The sequence below is a fragment of the Amphiprion ocellaris genome, chromosome 22 (genome assembly GCF_022539595.1).
Source record: "Amphiprion ocellaris isolate individual 3 ecotype Okinawa chromosome 22, ASM2253959v1, whole genome shotgun sequence".
Classification (NCBI taxonomy): Eukaryota; Metazoa; Chordata; class Actinopteri; family Pomacentridae; genus Amphiprion; species Amphiprion ocellaris.
In genome coordinates this window covers 19,008,293-19,025,796 of record NC_072787.1, presented here as the reverse complement: position 1 = coordinate 19,025,796, position 17,504 = coordinate 19,008,293, and the positions used below count along the sequence as shown (strand labels likewise).

Genomic DNA, 17,504 nt, shown 5'->3' with positions numbered 1-17,504 from the left:
CAATGAATGTGACGATGTCTGTAAATTGTGGCCTATGATTGTATTTTTCAATGACTTCACAAACAGAGGCTCTCCATTTTTCTCTTAGCTTGTATGGAAGCTTTGAGAACAATGTTTTCATGTTTGCTGGCATATTTAGCGCTCTCATGTATTGTACATGTTTCATGGCGTTGCAACATTCACATAGAAACAGAGCATAAGCTTGAAGAGATTTTAAATCCTCCGCCTTCACTAGTGGCCAGCTGAGCGCCTTTTCCATGTAGGCTGCAGTGATCTTGTATTCATCACCAAACAGTTGTTCCAACAGATTCTTTGCCATTTCATAACTTCTGTCAGGTGGCATATGTTGACAGCTATGTACCAAGTCTCTGGGTTGACCCCTGGTGTATTTATCAAGAAAGTACAAACAATCACCTCTGTTGCTCGTGTTACGCTCTACACAATGTACAAATGCTCGGACAAAAGTTCTATACTGGAGAGGATCCCCATCAAAATATGGAATCTCTCTTGGTGGCAATAGATGAGAAGTTTGTTGCTCCACATGGCTTCAACCAACAATGCTTGATCATTTGTTTCACTCTGTACATTTTCAGACTCCATCGTCACACAATACCCTCAAATTAAATATAATAAACACCTTTCATTGGATCAGTTACACCAGCCTTTTTTTTTTGTTTCAAGTTTGAATCACAAATACCTTCACCCATATAACACACACCTCAGTTCACAAATAGAACACCTCACAATTATTTCAGATCGAGTTCAGGTCGTTACCAACGCATTGGATTTGTCTCTTTCCTTTTATTTCAGGAAAACGGCCCTGGGTGTGCACACAATTGTTTATAGTTAATTATGGCCATGTATTGTGTTGGTAGCGCAACATACCTGTTGTCCATACGCTGTATGTGCCGCTTGTCTGAAGTAAACAGCAGGCCGAGCAGCGTCGTCCTCAGCCACCGACAGCTTTTCCGTAGTGATAAATCCCACGTTGTCCTCAGCGATCGGCAGGTTTTCCAGAGCCTGAAACCTCCAACGGTGACCCTCTTCCTGGCTTTCAACTTAACAGTTCGTGTTCTCAACAATAAGCCAGTTTTCGACTTTTGTGTAGTGACTTTATCTGTAGTCACTGAGGTGGCAGTTGGCGTGCGGCTTCAAATTAAAACAGTCTCTGCTCGTTTGTACTGGACGTTTCATTTATTGACGGCAATTGCAGGTAAGTTATCATTCAGTCAACTTTAAGCCTCCAATAAACCAAAATTATAAAACCTGACAACATTGACCTGCTTGACACGGCGTTTGAGCACGGTCGAAAACTGTTCGGCTTCCTTCTCCAAACTAGACACCTGCCTTCATTCATTCATTAGCCGGTATATATGCAGTCCACGCCCTACGGTGGAAAACCACGTGGCTCCTAAAGCCACACCCACACAGTCATACCAACATTCATAATAAAACAAAGAGATCATATTTTGGCTCCAACAGCATTATTATTTATTTATTTTTTGACAACATGCATCATTCGAGTGCCTTAACTGTTAAAGTAATAATTATTTTCAGGCGGCAATAGCACAGCTTTTTGACAACACATTTATAAAAAAAAAAAAAAAACAAAAAACGGCTGCTTCGTGAAAATAGTTGTTTACCGGATGATTCCACTACTATAGAAGTCAAGACTTAATCGAACTTCTGCTTTTGCATGATGTAAACAACAAATATGGTGATACTCAGGACGATTCTAAATAACTCCAAGATCACAACAGGCTGGTGATTGACAACATTGTTTAGCCGGCTCAGGTGTTTGCTGACTGGTGGATAAAACAAACCTGCAGTGTCTCCACTCTATTTTTCTAACATCTTCCACTGTGCAGCAGCGATGACACACCCTACAGATGCATGTCCAGTATTTACAACTTGGTCTAAGCTTGTCTTCAAAACTTTCCGCCATTCGTGTGCATTTTGGTTTACCGGTGCTCCAGAATACACAAGGCAGGCATCATGTGAACGTGTAGCAGAAATGACAGTATTGTAATCACCCTGACAGTTGTTCTAAAGAAAAAATAGTACAATTAAACCTGCATTGGGGAACAGATTTTGCCCCCTTGTGGCAGCAAATAGTGCCATTATGATGCACATCTCAACATGGATTGTTTTCTTTCTTGAGATTGCAATCCTTCTGCTGTACGCTGAATTTTTTATTTTTATTTTTTTATTGGAGCATCAGAAATTTTTCTTGCCTCTTTTTCTGTTGTTATTGCTGCTCTCATCCTCAGTTCATGCTCATTGTTGGTTCATGTAAAATACATCTAAACTCCACTATACTGTAAGTTGCAGAGAAATTTACACAAAACAGATGAGCTTAATCAGCATCGTGTGACTTCATTTGGATGTTCATTTATATCTAAAAATCTTGCATTCCAGCTTTAATGAGGTTCACTCTAAATTGTATCATCACTTACATCATTTTTATCAGGTAATCCTGTTCCTGTCTTGTTGGAAAGCCTTTTATCATGTTGATTTTTCCCCTCAGATCCGACGTGTTTGGTCAGATTCTGCCTCAGCTTGGTAAAGACTGGACTCACCAGGGAATCGCTAAACTTTACCACTCAGTTAAAGAGTAAGAAACAGTTTCCACGATCATATTCTGCTGCCCGTTGTAAAAACGGTGAAAGATTTAACCCAAGACTGTCTGACCGCTGCAGGAATGGTTACAAGTTCCTGTACTGTTCGGCCCGAGCGATCGGCATGGCTGACATGACTCGAGGATATCTGCACTGGGTGAACGACCGAGGGACCCTCCTGCCTCAGGGACCCCTCATGCTCTCCCCAAGCAGCCTCTTCTCTGCCTTCCACAGGTAAGAAATCCTCTTTATCCGACGCTCTGCAACAACATGACTACCTGTGATTCATCACGGGATTTAAGTAATGGATGTTTATCGAGCAAGTTTTGCAGCAGCGTTGACTGAGACTGATGCAGCTCTTCCAGAAAATTATAGTGGAGATGAAGCAAAAACATCAAGGAAGTCATTTATCACGATGCAAATTACATTTTGCTTGTTTGACTTGTGTTGAATGCTATTTCAGCAGCATTTTATTTTACTTAAGAGACTTAAGAGTCATAACAAATTAGCTCAATTAAAAGCAGGCGACTCCAGCAGGTTGGAGGTTAATTCTCTAATCCTTTTGAAATCCTCTCATCAGAGAGGTCATAGAAAAGAAGCCTGAGAAGTTCAAGATCGAGTGCCTCACAGACATCAAGAACTTGTTCTTCCCAAACACGCATCCTTTCTACGCCGCCTTTGGAAACAGAGCGAGTGTAAGTGTAATATTTTAGTTTTCTTTCATCACTGCAGATTCGATTTTTTCTTCTAAAACGTCAGGAAAATCACCCTCACTGTCTGTTTTCCCCCCTGGTATATAAGGATGTGTTTGCCTATAAGCAAGTGGGTGTGCCAGTGTGCCGGATATTCACAGTGAATCCCAAAGGGGAGTTGATCCTGGAACAAGCCAAAGGCAATAAAACATCGTGAGTAATGACCCTCAGTGGCGTGATTGTTTTCGTCTGTCAGCTGTTTCTCTCAGACAAACATTTTATTGTTTTTCCACTGCTGTTTTTTTTAAATATTTGGCAGATACAGCCGGCTGAGTGAGCTGGTGGAGCATGTTTTTCCTTTACGGAGTACGCAACACAACGCCACCTTCAGCTGCCCGGAGTTCAGCTCCTTCTGCTACTGGAGAGAACCGATCGCTGAGGTTTGCTTTGAGGAGCCGCTTTAACTCAAATGTCTTCAGTTTCTTACTTGAAATCAGCTGAACTCAGTAATTTATTCAACAGCTGTGTGCACTTGTGCAATACCGACGACGTTTGAGTCTCGTGTCGGCCACTGGATAGTTTGATATCGTCTTGGACACATTCTGCTTTAGTGGAACAGTTTGAATGTTTCCGTATTTTTTTTTTGTGCAACACAATCTTCTCAATTAAGGGTTTATTCCCTTCACGCACTTCCAGAATAATCTTTGTGTTGGAGCTGCACAGAATAGTTGTATTTGAGACTTTTGGCGTGTATGACTGTCAAAACTATGAAGAATCTGCTGTTGTTCTTACCATTTGCACAGTTTATGTTACAATACATATGAGAATAAGTTGCCTCAGCACTTATTTAGATGGTGGAGTTGAAGAAAACTGGCCAACGTGAAACAAAACTACTGACTGTAGTGCTCCTTTGAGAACTCCACGGTGTATTATAGCCGTGTAGTCGTCCTTTAGGGCCTCCTTTGCTCTTTATTTATTGTATTTTTGCTCCAAAGCTAAAGGATTTTGCACTTGTATGCTAAGAAGTAAAATGTGCTCATAGTTAAAAACTGCATTACTGCAATATAGGAGAAACAACAATCACTTTCTGAAATGTAAATATCGCTGCTATTTGGTAAGTATTTTTCTAAATCAAGATTTAGTTAGACTATATAACTATTTTTGATGAATTCTGACCCTTTGCTGATGTTTTTGCCAGATGTTGCTGTTGTGAAAACTGCAGGATATGAATGTCTTTTTGTTTGTGTTATTTTCATGCTCAGTAACAGCCGTCAGTCAAATTTACCGCATTCTTTCTATGAAAGTGATAAACTTTGTGTGAAGAAACCACACAGTATTATCATAGTTTTTTGAAGTTGCTGCTGCTTCAGGTCTTTTTCTGTAGATTGTTGTGATTACCTTGTAAACCAGTTTACATTAAGATGTAACCATTAAAGCACAATGGATGACTGAAGGTTTTGATAAATGTGTTGGACTGTGTGAGGGGTGAGATTTGAAAACATGAATAATTTGTAAAGTGCGCCAAAACTGTAGATTTGCTGTAGTAAACTAGTATAGTGTATTTAATGTTTATTATTGTACAGATAAATAGGTAAAACAGATGTCTTACGTTGGATGATGCTTTAATAAAAGTTTGTATTTGAAAGATGGAAGCTTATTTTGGACATTTAGCACCACCATGATGAGAATGTCATGTCATCCCTTACATTTTAAGACATACTTTCAGGTTTGAGGATAGAATAAGCCTCCAGCAATGAATGTATGGGTTACAAGTTAAAACAAATAGTATCTACAAGGTGATGTAGTTGCATATCTTTGTTTTTTCTAATATTAAAGGGGAAACTCAGACTACTGCAGATATTTTAAAGCAAATATTTGTAAGAGCTAAGTCAAAAACAAAACTATACAATTAAAAATATAAAATAATTGCATTGAAACTATATATTAGTACTCATGATAGAAATAATCTCATTTATTACTTGGAGACTTTCCTTCTTTCCCTTGCGGTGAACACAATGTGCCTTCCTCCCTCAGTGTATCACCGGTAACGTAACATCTCTGTACTCCACTTATGGCTTATGTAATGTGTCGGTTGCGTGTGGAAGTGGAGGAGCTACTGTTTTGAGGGGCTGGGGTAAAGAAGCACGGCGCTGAAAGACGACAGGATCTCGGACGAGGCTGAGATGGCGAGCTTCCCGGCGGTCACGACGAGTCCGGCTCGGTCTCCTCGCCTCAGTGACAGAACCAGACTCAGTGAGGTCGAACTGCTGCAGCCACACTGTTCATGTGAAAGCGGTGCAGCGACTCCGGACAGGAAGCCTGCAGAGTCCAACCTCTGGATGCTGTGATTGGACACGGACAGAACCGCCTCGACCTTCTCGCCTCGCTGGGCTGCGAGAACAGCTGTGACCAGGTAGCAACCATCTGTAGGAACTGTGAAGATACCTGGGAACACAAGGAGATGCTGTAAATGCACTGATTCTTTTGGTCCAAACTCAAATACCTCTACAACTAGTAGATCAACAAGCAATTTGCTAAACAGTTTCTTTGATAGATGTGATGTGGCTCTCTGCGATGAGTATTATTCATAGTTTTTCAGACATTAAGACATAGAATAAAGGATTGATTTGGGTTTGAAATGCATGTAATCTTCAAAAAACAAACTCGAAAATGACAACATTTATCAATCATAAACTATAAAGAAAGATAGAATCATTGGATTTTAAACTATTTTATGGTAAATTAATCATTTGTTATGTGCCCTTCTGTCAGAAAACCAAATCTAAGCTTAAAGTCATGATATTTTATCAAAATCACTTTTTTTCTACATGTCTGATTTGTAAAAAGTACCAAAAAATAAACCATGAGTAGCAACCAGATTCTGCAAAAAACAAATCTGTACTCCTCGGCACATCTGTGAAACACCAACAATAACACAACAAAAATTCAGGACCTTCTTGGAAGCACTGGGCTGAACTGCAGGCCGTGTTGGAGAAATGTAAGTTGTGAAATATCTATAGCATGTGTAGCCCCCCAAAAATACTGTACATGTTGAATCAATTTGTTTCAATTTTGTCAAATAAATCCAACTTTAATATATATATATATTTATGACATTATAACTTACACTGCACAAAAGCCTCTTTTGAGTTCTCCCTATTTCCAACCATGGTGGTGCTGTTTCCATGGAGGAGCAGGGCTTTATATTGCAGTAATTAAATGTGACTAATGGCCTGGAACTGCTTGGGTTTCAAAGCATTAAAAACATCTACACAGTTGTTAGTGATTCTCAAATATCACACTGAATTCAAATGTACACAGATTGATAGCGGAGGAGGAAAATGTGCTCCTCTGTCTGGGTCAGTGAGACTGTAGTAACAGATACCTGTGTGAGGGTCATAATGTCCTCCATCATTGATCAGCACTTTGTTGAATCGAACGATTCCAACGTCTCCTTGGAACGGTGGAAGAGTCAGACCGGCTGAGAACGACACCTTCTCACCTGCAAACGGGAAGAAACATCACATGTTAGCAAACATGACCGGAACGCAGGCAGGAAGCTGAATAATGAATAAAATCAGACCTGAAGCTGTGACGGGTTTCTGAGGTGGAGGTCTGTGGGGCATGTTTACTACTGTGGATCAAATAGAAATAGCTTCACTCACTCTACAGCAGCTCAGTCGTGGCACAGCATTAAAAATTAAAAGGATTTACCTGAGATCAGAGGCATGCTGGTCTTTAGGGAGTCAGTAGGTTTGACTGGTGAAGCTGTGAAATAAAACAAGAAGATGAGACACGAACGATGCTGTGAGCGTTTGCGCAGGTAGCCGAGGCTCACCTGGAGCTCCGGCAAAACCCTGAACAGGCATCATGCTGCCGTCGGTCCCTTTGGGCAACTTGGACTGGGTCATCTTGCCGGGAGGGCCCGCCTCTCCGGTCTCCATCACAGGTGGCTGAGGGAGGGAGGCGTCCACGGGGCCCATCGGCACCGTGAGGCTCTTAGTTGAGCCCTGAGGAAGTCCGGCGGCCTCCACTCCAACCTGAACACCTGAACAGAGCAGACAGGCAGTGAGCGATGGGGGAGAGGCTGCAGGTCAGAGAGGCACAGATGTTTGGAGGTCAGATATGTAACAAACCATCTGGTTACATAGTGGCTCAGCATTAGAACTCCATGGATTGTTAATCCCAGTCAAAAACCTTGAAATTATGCACAGAAAATGCCAACGGAGGTCATTTTTTATGAAGATAGTTTTCGCTTTTATGCTGTCCTTCTCCTTGGAGTCTCAGTGCTGGTGATGTAACTGCAATAAAACAAATTACCTTTCAGACAACCATAGTTATCTCTCTTTCAATGCAGCCATTACTGTAATTATACAGTGCTTCAGCGATAAATTTTTCCCACAGTAGAGGTTTGGGCATGTAGAACATATGTAACGATATTATTCAATAGCTGCGTTCCATCCATATGTGATGAAGATAAGATAAGAAGAGAAGAGATAAACTAGTATTCATCCTGAAGGGAATTCTTGTGCCAGATGTTGCTTAAAAATTAAAGCAGCTTAAGAATAAAAAGAGTAAAATAATGACTACAAAACACCCGTGTGTGGCAGTGAAGCAAGAAAAAAAGAGGTACGTTTGGTAAAAATAAGTGCTAAAATAGAAAAGCAGGAAACTAATATTTCACATTAAAAGTCAAGTTGGCAATGATATTATAAAGAGTTTAAAAGTAATTACTGCCCTGGAGAAGTGATATTGCACTCAGCATTTTAATGTGCTGACTCACTGGAATGACTCACCAACATGTCAGAACGTCACCATTAATGCCATTAATGTGATTTATTACACTATACATGTAGGTCATTACATCTCAAAACATACTTTTATAACAATTTCTGCCCGACCACAACTTTTTATTAGTATAAAATGTGTTTTTTTTTTTTGTTTTTTTTTTAATCAAGATATTTGTGAAAGCTGAGGACCCAAAGCTTCCCAGCAGAATATTGTATTGATCAGTGCAAACCACTTCACCTGTAGGTGGTTTTAATGTTGTGGCTAATCAGTGTGCATGCATGAATGAATGAATAAAAATTTGTTTTCAGTCTTGTGCATACATGCAATAAGTAGGCAAATCACATGTGCATCTTGTAGTATATATATAAAAAAAGCCTAAACATCTAACTATTAGTGGGCTGTACAGAAAAAAACTTCCGTCACAGTATATGTCTCTGTAATTTTACAGTATACTGCAATATTTATATTTCATGATACAGTTCGTTTTCTGGAAATATAATCCAGAACGTAGCTAAAATAGAAGTGACATGAATCTGACACTAATTTGTAACACTGCCCTCATTTGCGAAGCGTAGGATTTACTAGTTTGTTTGGTGGTTAAATTAAGAAGATCATGTTTACAAAGGAGCATAACGAGAGTCTGGTTCTATACTGGCTAAAAGAAAAACAGGTAAAGCTCAATAAGCAACCATACAAGTCCTCAGAAACATAACAAAGATTTGGCTCTCAAGATAACTGGAAAGATGTGTGCGTTTTGCATGTTGAAACAAATTTTGGGGCAAAATTTCTGTTGTATTTTTGTCCACACATCTAATACAACTCTACCACAAACTATAATCAAAACATTTATAGTGCATTATAATTTAGCACTTTCAAGATGCTCCTGGTATTTTTTCCACTACATAAAGCAACACTGAAGTGTGTTTGATGACCTTTTTGCGAAATCAAAGGCTGACAAATCTGATAGCTACAACACATTATATTGTACGTTGTGATTTTATGTTGCATCTCTAATTTTCACTTGCACAAAACATGCAATTGTGTTAATGTTTATGGTTGGGCTCCTGCTGAGTGTCAGAAACATCCTAACAGTGAGTGATTAGCTGAGCCTGTTATTAGAGACATAAACAGACTAAATGACAACCTGCTGCTCCATCTGCCATCAAATAGTGATTGACTCTAAATGGCTGCATTCCTGAGAGCCACAGCTAAGAAGAATCCGGGATTTTATCAACTAATCATCCGTCCCAAGCTCGGGGCACATCGCCGCTGCTACTCTCTGGGCTACTAAACAGGCCCCAACTTTGCTTTTTAAAAAGGGAAACCAGCACATAAAAGGAATACCAGCAGCATCCGGAGGCACGTCCACATGTTCTACTGCCAGACAGCTTGTCCCCCGACCCCTCGGCAAAGGGTCATTTAGTATATAGAAGCCAGAAAAGTCTGCCTGTTAAACGCAACATGTGCTGAGAGACCGGCGAGTAGCTGTAAAACTGCACAGGGGGTAAGTCTGCGAATATGCACACGTGTTTGTCTGGTTCCTCAGTCGTGTCCTTCCTCATATAAAGCGAGGTATGTGAGCAGACTTTGATCCGAAACTGATTTCAGACCTACTGCCACAAAGATAAAAGAGGTGAATGCAGGATATATGTCTGCGTGTGAGTGTTTGTCCCGATGAAAGAGGTGAGTCGTAAACAAATGCAGCTGGATCTGCTGTCGACCGCAAATTTGCAGTCTTCTACCAAAGCAGCATGGGAAATCCTCTCTTTGTTGTTAGCCACTTTCCCCTCGTTGAGTTCCCGGATACAACAGCCCCTTGTGCCCCAAGAACTGCCACTTTCTACGTTAAATAGCACATAATAATGACTGCATAGCCATTTAGTGAATGTTGACTTTATGAGTCACCAAAACACGACTGGGCTCTTCGGGCTTTGATTTAGGAATCCATAAATCCAGTCTCAGAATTCAGCGCTCCAAGCAAAACTCAGGAGAGCAAAAGGAGATTGATATATTCCTTACGCCAAAATAATGCAACACCTCCTCTGTCAGGGCGACAGGATACAAATGAGCAGCAACACTTGAAGCAGCAGAGCAATGCTGAGGAACTTTATTGCTCTTGAGGGCTTTCGGTCGGGTCCCATCTTGCTTGAGGTTCATGAGGTTATCATGTTTGACCGCTGACCAGTGTGTCCACCTTATCTCCCCCAGGTCACTAAGCCACGAGCTAAACCACCGAGTCTTGTCAGAATCAGGAAAGCATGCTTTCTTATCTAAAGAGGTTTCCATAATAGAGCTTTACGATGCTGCTTTAAGTAGCCTGAGGCCTCCTTATCAAACACTTTGTAGTGTATGGTTCCCTGACATAAATCTACTAAAAACATGTTAAATGAGACAGAATGCACAGCTTCCACCTTGGACGATGCCATGTTTCACAATTTGAACCAAAGTGGTCGGGATCCGCACCAGAATTTTATAGGGTGTTTCTTCTGTCTTCTCCAAGTTTAATGAAACTTGACCTGGTAGTTGTTGTATAATCTTACTGACAGACAAACAGACCTTCGTCTCTGCTCTTGCTTCGCTGGAAGAATGAGAAAATCAAGAATGGGCACAAAAAGCTCCGACCTGACAGCCAATTGTCAAATTTTCTTATAAACAAAAGCAATGTTTACATTCAGTGTTTCCCAGATACACAGCTCATCCTTGACATCTAATCAATGTGCAGAAAGTATTTCTTTCCTCATACAACATGTGCTACGCTTTTTTTTTTTTTTAAGAAACAATGAGGATCAAGCAATGTTTCCATCCATGATTGTTAGCTTGCAGTCTTCCTCACCATCTTTGCAGGCTGTATTTAAAAACGGTACAATAAAGAAACTTGGTGTGCATTGCGTTAACTGTGCAGACACATGCGAGTCTACTAGTGGCAAAAGACTCCACAGGACCCCTTTAACTGTTTGAGAAATTGGTTAATTTTGACTAAAAACAAAGGAGCATCAACTGCATCTTGCAATCTTCATTAATGGTTAGTTTATTCTGTAGACATGGATGCAAACTGTGAAATGTTGCTGAAAGAATGAACCCCCTATGAAGACATTTTGGTTCAGTTTATCTATTAAGTGGTGTTTTTTAGTTACATTTTCATTCATTGTGGGTTCATTTCCATTGTAATATAAAGTCCTGCACCTCTGTATTTACAGGAGAACCACGGCTAGAAGCACAGAGAACTCAAAAACATCTTTACAGGATAACACAATTATGTCATAAATCATAAAAAAAGAAAAAAACTAAGGTTGAAATAGAAAAAAACTTGATTGTTTTTCCAAGTGCCCACAAGTACAGTTCAGCTCACTTCAGGAAAACAGTTCCTGAATTTTTGTCACATTATTGTTGGACTCAGTTAAATCGCTAATGGCTTCTATATTGAGCTGAGAATCACGTTTTTAAATTTTTTTTGTCAGGTCTCTACAAACTGTTGGTGATTAATTCGGTCTCAGATTTGATTATTTTGATTAGTTCAATGACTGATTTTCAAAGCTGAAAATCTGATAAATCTCTTTTTTTTTCAGTTTCTGGTTCCCATAAAAGGAAGAATTTTGTTATTTTTTTAAGATAAACTTTTCAAACCTACTGGCAGATTTTGGACTTGTGAAGAATTCGTTTTTATGCTGAGTTTTTATGCAGCTCTGGGGACACGAACAACTGTTTGATGTACTTTCTTCATTAATATGTGGCTGTTAAATGAAAAATGGACTGTCATAAAAAATCTCACTGGCTTATGCATTTCTTTTATGACTTACCAAGCAATAATAAATTAATTCTTGAAGACCGCTGTTAGCATGCAATGAAAGCTACAAAGTGATTTAAGAAATGACAGAGTAGAGCTCTTCTCGTTTTTTTCCTGACCCGCTCTGTTAAGGTTAACAACTGGTATGACATCATGGTAAACATATTGACGGATGGCCTTTGGGACCTCAGTGCAGCTTCGACTTTTCACAGTGTTTATTTCAACAGAAAAGGAACTCAGCCATGGACGCTAAAAAAAAGTGAGTAAGCTGCAGATGGAACCGAAGAAAAGGAGCAAAAAAATGTAACAGCACTGAAGAGACTGCAAGGACATAAATGTCGATCCAGTAGCACCTAATCTAAACACACTTGGCTCTGAAATAAAGAGCGGCCCCTGAGAGGGGATCCCTGATAAACTGTGTGCTGAATTCTCTGTGACAAACTCCTCCGAGCGGCATTTTCCAGCCTCTTCAGATAAGCAGGGCGGGAGACAACAGGATGAGGTAGCTGACGGAGCAAAGACAGCGAGCCAAGCAGAGAGAGGCCTCCAACATCTCAGAGAGAGAGTGGAAACTGTGAATAATTGCGCTCTCGCTTGCGGAACTTCCCAGTGACAGGCTGATGAATTAAATGCCACATAATGACAAAAACCATGGGGTGGTAACAGCTCTTAGTCATCACAGACTGAGTGGCAAAAATGAGCAAACTGGCATCTCACAGCTGCACTGTTGAATCTGTTGGTCTCACTTGGACTGAACAAGAACTATTTGATTCCTCCAGTTTACTTTCTATTATATTCTGACTGCACGCTACATCACCTGCCCCATAAACCAGTAACTGAAACTAGCTGGTCCCAGAGGAAGAGCCTCAGCTCGTAAACATTATGGGTGTGCGACTAGTTTGCATTTACAACCGTCAAGTCCAGCTCAGTCTCACAGGTACCATTAGTGAGCAGACTCACACGAGAAGTATGCAACAAATGCACTGATATGAGCATCTACAATTTCAAGCATGTTCATAGCAACAAAATCCAGCATTAAACATAAACAAATAGAAAATGATCCACATAATATTAAACTAGGTGAGCAGGATCACCCCCGATGTTCTCATTTAAAGTAATGAAAACATTTTACACCCTGAAAAATGTGATACTCCCAGGTATAAGGTTTATTGGCAAACACACACATAAACGCACACTTGGATGCACAAATAAGCCTGGTGAACAGTATTTCTTCATGCCAAGGCATTGCTCAACACAAGTGGGGTCTATTAAATCAAGCATGTGTGTTTAATAAAGGCCGCCTGCTTTAACTGAGAACATGGTAAAATGAAAATCCAACTTCCTCTCACTCACACACTGAAGCACAGTCCAATAGTTCAGCCTCTTCAAGAACACCGTCAGTCTGGGATAAACAAATAAGATATGAAGTCCAGGCAATGATCTAAAAGGCCAGGAAATATTGCAGCTATTTCATTACTATCTTAAACTTCTACTATCGAAACTTCTGTGGATAATAAATCAAATTTCGTCTGACAAAAACCTGGAAAATTTGGCTTAAAGCAAGATGATGTAACTATGAGTAGTGGCATTTCCAGGAAAGCTAAAAGTAGAGAATATTTAGGTCAGTAGACTGAGGTAGCAATGTTTATTATACCATGTTATCAGGAGTTAATGTTAGCATCCCAAGCAGGCACTTGTGCAGGACCATGTGTATTTTTTCATTTTTTGCTTCTGGACTCAACTTTTTGTGTGCTATTCATGGTTACAGTTAGAAAGTGTCACTGAGAACAAAGTAATCCTTCAAAGTGTCTGGTAATGTTTGGATTCCTGCACAGACAGCTTACCTTCATTCCCCGGAGAGCCGTTTGTTAGCAGGTGGAGGTCTCTGGCTACATCTGAGATGTGGCTCTGCAAGGTTTGACAGGTTCTCCTCAGTCCTCCGATGTCTCCAGCATGAGATCTCACCGTGCTGTTCAGCTGGTTCACACAAGTCCACAACCCAGTGACGTGTTTATTCAGCCCCTCTTTGATCCTCTGGAGGCTACCAGAGATAGGATCCAGCTTGCTGCATAAAGCCTCCACATTAACAACGCGGCTGTCCATGTGGGCGATGTCCAACCCGACATCTTGTGTTTTTTCCCTGCAGCGGTCGGCCTCAGCTTTCACTTCCCTGCCCAGCTCGTCCAGCCGCTGTCTCAGCTCCTCATGCTGTGTTCTGTGGAGCTCCAAAAGCTCCTTGGCCTCCTGCTCAGTCCCTGCTTTAACCTGTCCCCAGGTGGAGTTGAGGCTCTTCAGGGTCTGAGACTGCTGCTGGACTATATCTGATAGCGAGTCCTCCAGTCTGCCCACACGGCCTTTCAAGTAGCTTAACTCATCCTGTACATTCTCAGCTCCACTTCCATTTATCTGGCCTTTTAGATGAGTCTCGATAGCATCTACAGCAGTTTTGCAGCTCTGGCAATCCTGCTGAATGTTTTCTACAACAGTCATATTAGCTTTGCACTCTTTCGAGCACAACTGGTCCAAGTCTTTGAGTCTGTCCTCCAGAGTTTGCACAGAACCTTTTAGGGAGTTAATGTCCCTCTCTGGCTGACCATCCGATGGGGAGTTAGTGTTTGTATCCATCAACAGGACAGTGAGTCGGTCCTCCATGGAGGCCAGTTTGTCCTCCAGAGTGTTCGTCAGATCTTTGATGGCCTCCGCCTGTTCTTTCCTCAGCTTTTCCTCTACAGAGAGGCACTGCACCATAGTCTTCTCTGATGAGTTCAGATGGATTTCATGGTTCTCCACATGAGCCACAACAGAGTTAGATACCCGGTTGTCTTCCTTTCCTGGATCAGTCAACTTGTTCTTAAGGTCCTGGATCTCACTGCGGAGGTCACTTTCCTTGGAGTCCATGAGCTCGGCCAGGCTGAGGTAGTTGGCTTCCTGTCCTTCACACTGTTCCTGAACTGACATGATTTTATAATCACAGGACTTCTTCAAATCTGCCATTTTGATTTCTATTCCCTCCATCAACTCCTCTCTCAGAGCTCGGACCTTATCGTCCAGGTAGGCCCGCAGGTCTGCATCACTGGCTGGGGGAGGAAGATGAGGAGTGGACGGCGGAGTCTGGCCAGCTTCCATTAACAGACGAATTTGTCCATCTTGGTGGTTGACACGACCCAGCAGGTCTTCCAGGGTGTTGCTCTTGGACTCCAGATCATGTGTGACCTGGTTAATCTTGTTCATGACCTCATCCATCGCCACTGTCCCCTCGTCAAAAGAGAAGTCCTGCACCTGAACAGTTTCGGTCTCTGCGCCCCGTGCACTGGCAGGCTGCTTGAGGTTATTCAGCAGCGTAACAAGCATCTTACTGGCATCCTCCTGGAAGTCCAGTCTCAGATTGGAGGACATGTCTGTCATTCTTGCCTGCATGTCAAGGACCATCTGGGAAAGTCGCTGCACCTCCTCCTCCAGGTGTTGTGGACTCTGAGACCCTCCATAACCCTGCTGTGGCCTGTGACCCGTCTGACCTCCCAACTGTCCCTCCCCTCCCCATGGATGGTTTCTCTTGTCTTCTGTCTGCTGATTTGGCGCTACAGCAAGAAATAACAGAGAAGTAGGGACATTAACAAATTTATGTCATTCAAGAAGTTATTTCAATTTTATATGTTTTGTGCTAGATTTCCTTATATTATAATCATGCCTTTCACCTTGTGGAGCAGGGAAATGCCCAGGGGTGGAGGGAGCATGAGGCAAACGCTCTACTTGGAGAAGCTTCATGTCTTTCACCTCCCTGCAGTTGTGGCCCTGGTACCCCGGGCAGCATCTCCACTCCAGCTCTGTTACAGTCTTGTAGGCAATTTTGTACATGGGCCTAAAATGGGTTTGATATCTAGGAACACAACACACATAAATATGTAAATACATTCAAGATTCTCGACTATGTACACAGGAAATATATACCATATGATTCTAATCAAACAACAGAAATAAAAACTATGCTCATTAGATTTATGCAATTCTTCCTCTCACTAAAACAATATAACCGCAGATAAACAGCATAGTGAAATCAGTGTGTTGACAACTACGACAAGATAAACACCACTCACATTTGCAAATAATCAATCATGCAGTTAAGAGAAAGCAGCTTCATACTTTCCACCATTTCCACTCACGAAGACTCTGTTGGCCTGCCAGCCTGTGATTAACTGCATATCATTAGTGTATTTGTTGTTCAGTGAACACTGAGGGCAGAGTCAGAGCAATATGTTTGCCATTCATAAACACAAATGTCTGAATATGATGCTTTGTGTTCTGAAAATTCTTCTAGGAATTAGTCTGAAATTTATTGGTGCTCATTAAAAGGCAAAACCAAAGCAAATAAGTGCATTATGAAATAATGATGTCTGTGTAGTTTCTCAGTCATCGCGATCATGGTAATCATTGGGCTTAACAGAGAAGTAACTGAACATAAAATGAAGTCCAGTTATTTTTTACTGAAGCTCCCATGAAACACTGGTATAATAATGCATATAACACACAACAATGGGATGATGTTTTGTTTTTCTTAAATAGTCTTGTTACTTTTGCCTTAAGTAGCGGAATAAAAAAAAGAGGTCAAGAACACGTACTTAAATGGGAATGTTACAGGAACTGTAGGCACACAAAGTCCAAATAAACGCAGTAAAATTGGCAACAGACTCTTAATACCAGTAATTTGCAGTTGGTGATCTCTCCTAACTGTATGTCAGTGAAATAGATATTGTTTCATATTGTACAAAACACTGACAAAAGCACACCCTATCCACCCTCCACCCAATGTCAAGGACCTCTGGGAACTTACATCACTTGTTGCGCGCAGTTCGGCAGCTCCGGTGGACACGGTAAAACCTCCGGCTGCACGAAACTCTCCGTGCCTCCCACGACGGCACAGCTCACGTTCTTGTGCACAACGTAGGCACACCAGTTTCTGCAGAAAATGACTTGTTAATCACATCTTGGTGCACAGCAGAAATCCGCAGCGCGTATCCATTGTTCACCATTACGCACAGACAAAAAAGAAAAAACGGCATTAACTTGTAAACATGCTATAAATGAAACGCATCCAGTTTACTCACTTGTTCCTTTGTCGTGTTTCGCTGCTAGTATATGGGTTCCCCTGAAACATGCTATACTGGAAAGGTGACCCGCTGATGAAAGGGAAAGTTAATAAAAAGTGAAGAAGTCCGCGCTTCATTGTTGAAATAGTTCTATCTCTTTGAGATTGTAATCGGCAGTAAAGTCTGTGGTGTGGAGATCAGTCAAGGCTCTGCGGGTTGCTCCCTCTCTGTGGTGCTCAGATCTAAACCAGCTCCAAACCAGCTCCTTCCAGCGTCCTTGGATGTGACGTTTCGGGACCCCCTCCAGTACTGACATGCCGTTTTTCCGTTTTCTCACATCTCTCTCTCACAAACATACAATCCACATCCAGCTGTCTCTCGCATACAACAACAGTGTCATGGGCCGACAGAATTTCCGTACACCTACATTTGGATAATGATCGTTTTTGTTTCGGTGGCACCGTAATTACTCCGTGCGTAAAATGTGCGCCCCTGTCACAATCTGCGCTCCAGATCCACCAACAGGAGGTTTTAT

At 41.5% G+C, this 17,504-nt stretch overlaps 2 protein-coding genes across 4 annotated transcripts in view; one reads left to right on the top strand and one right to left on the bottom strand.

The window, feature by feature from the left end:
- LOC111569340 (phosphatidate phosphatase LPIN2) overlaps window positions 1-4,955 on the top strand; it is a 28,781-nt gene extending 23,826 nt beyond the window's left edge. For both annotated transcript variants that reach the window (XM_023271396.3, XM_055007032.1), the window contains exons 16-20: window positions 2,528-2,614; window positions 2,700-2,852; window positions 3,199-3,313; window positions 3,420-3,523; window positions 3,630-4,955. In XM_023271396.3, coding sequence (XP_023127164.2) covers window positions 2,528-2,614; window positions 2,700-2,852; window positions 3,199-3,313; window positions 3,420-3,523; window positions 3,630-3,774 — 604 coding nt within the window. In that variant the 3' untranslated portion in view covers window positions 3,775-4,955. The remainder of the gene's footprint in view (window positions 1-2,527; window positions 2,615-2,699; window positions 2,853-3,198; window positions 3,314-3,419; window positions 3,524-3,629) is intronic.
- emilin2b (elastin microfibril interfacer 2b) lies at window positions 1,463-17,424 on the bottom strand. 2 transcript variants are annotated; one of them, XM_035948704.2, is made up of 9 exons: window positions 16,988-17,424; window positions 16,714-16,839; window positions 15,581-15,762; window positions 13,730-15,463; window positions 7,149-7,358; window positions 7,025-7,078; window positions 6,894-6,944; window positions 6,696-6,812; window positions 1,463-5,755 (listed from the first exon to the last, which is right to left on the bottom strand). In XM_035948704.2, exons 1-9 carry the CDS (start codon window positions 17,104-17,106, stop codon window positions 5,424-5,426), a joined length of 2,925 nt encoding a protein of 974 aa, XP_035804597.2. In that variant the 5' UTR covers window positions 17,107-17,424; the 3' UTR covers window positions 1,463-5,423. The 2 variants fall into 2 exon arrangements, with proteins under 2 accessions (XP_035804597.2, XP_035804598.2); XM_035948705.2 differs by having other exon boundaries at window positions 6,894-6,941.
- Between the last annotated feature and the right edge of the window lie 80 nt (window positions 17,425-17,504).

Excerpts from the sequence above, each read along its gene's own strand:
- emilin2b (XM_035948704.2), bottom strand. The coding sequence starts at position 17,106 with ATGAAGCGCGGACTTCTTCACTTTTTATTAACTTTCCCTTTCATCAGC. Across the intron at positions 15,464-15,580 it reads GCATTTCCCTGCTCCACAAG|CGCCAAATCAGCAGACAGAA; the intron begins GTGAAAGGCATG and ends TTCTTGCTGTAG. Across the intron at positions 7,359-13,729 it reads CGGCTCTCCGGGGAATGAAG|GTGTTCAGGTTGGAGTGGAG; the intron begins GTAAGCTGTCTG and ends TGCTCTGTTCAG.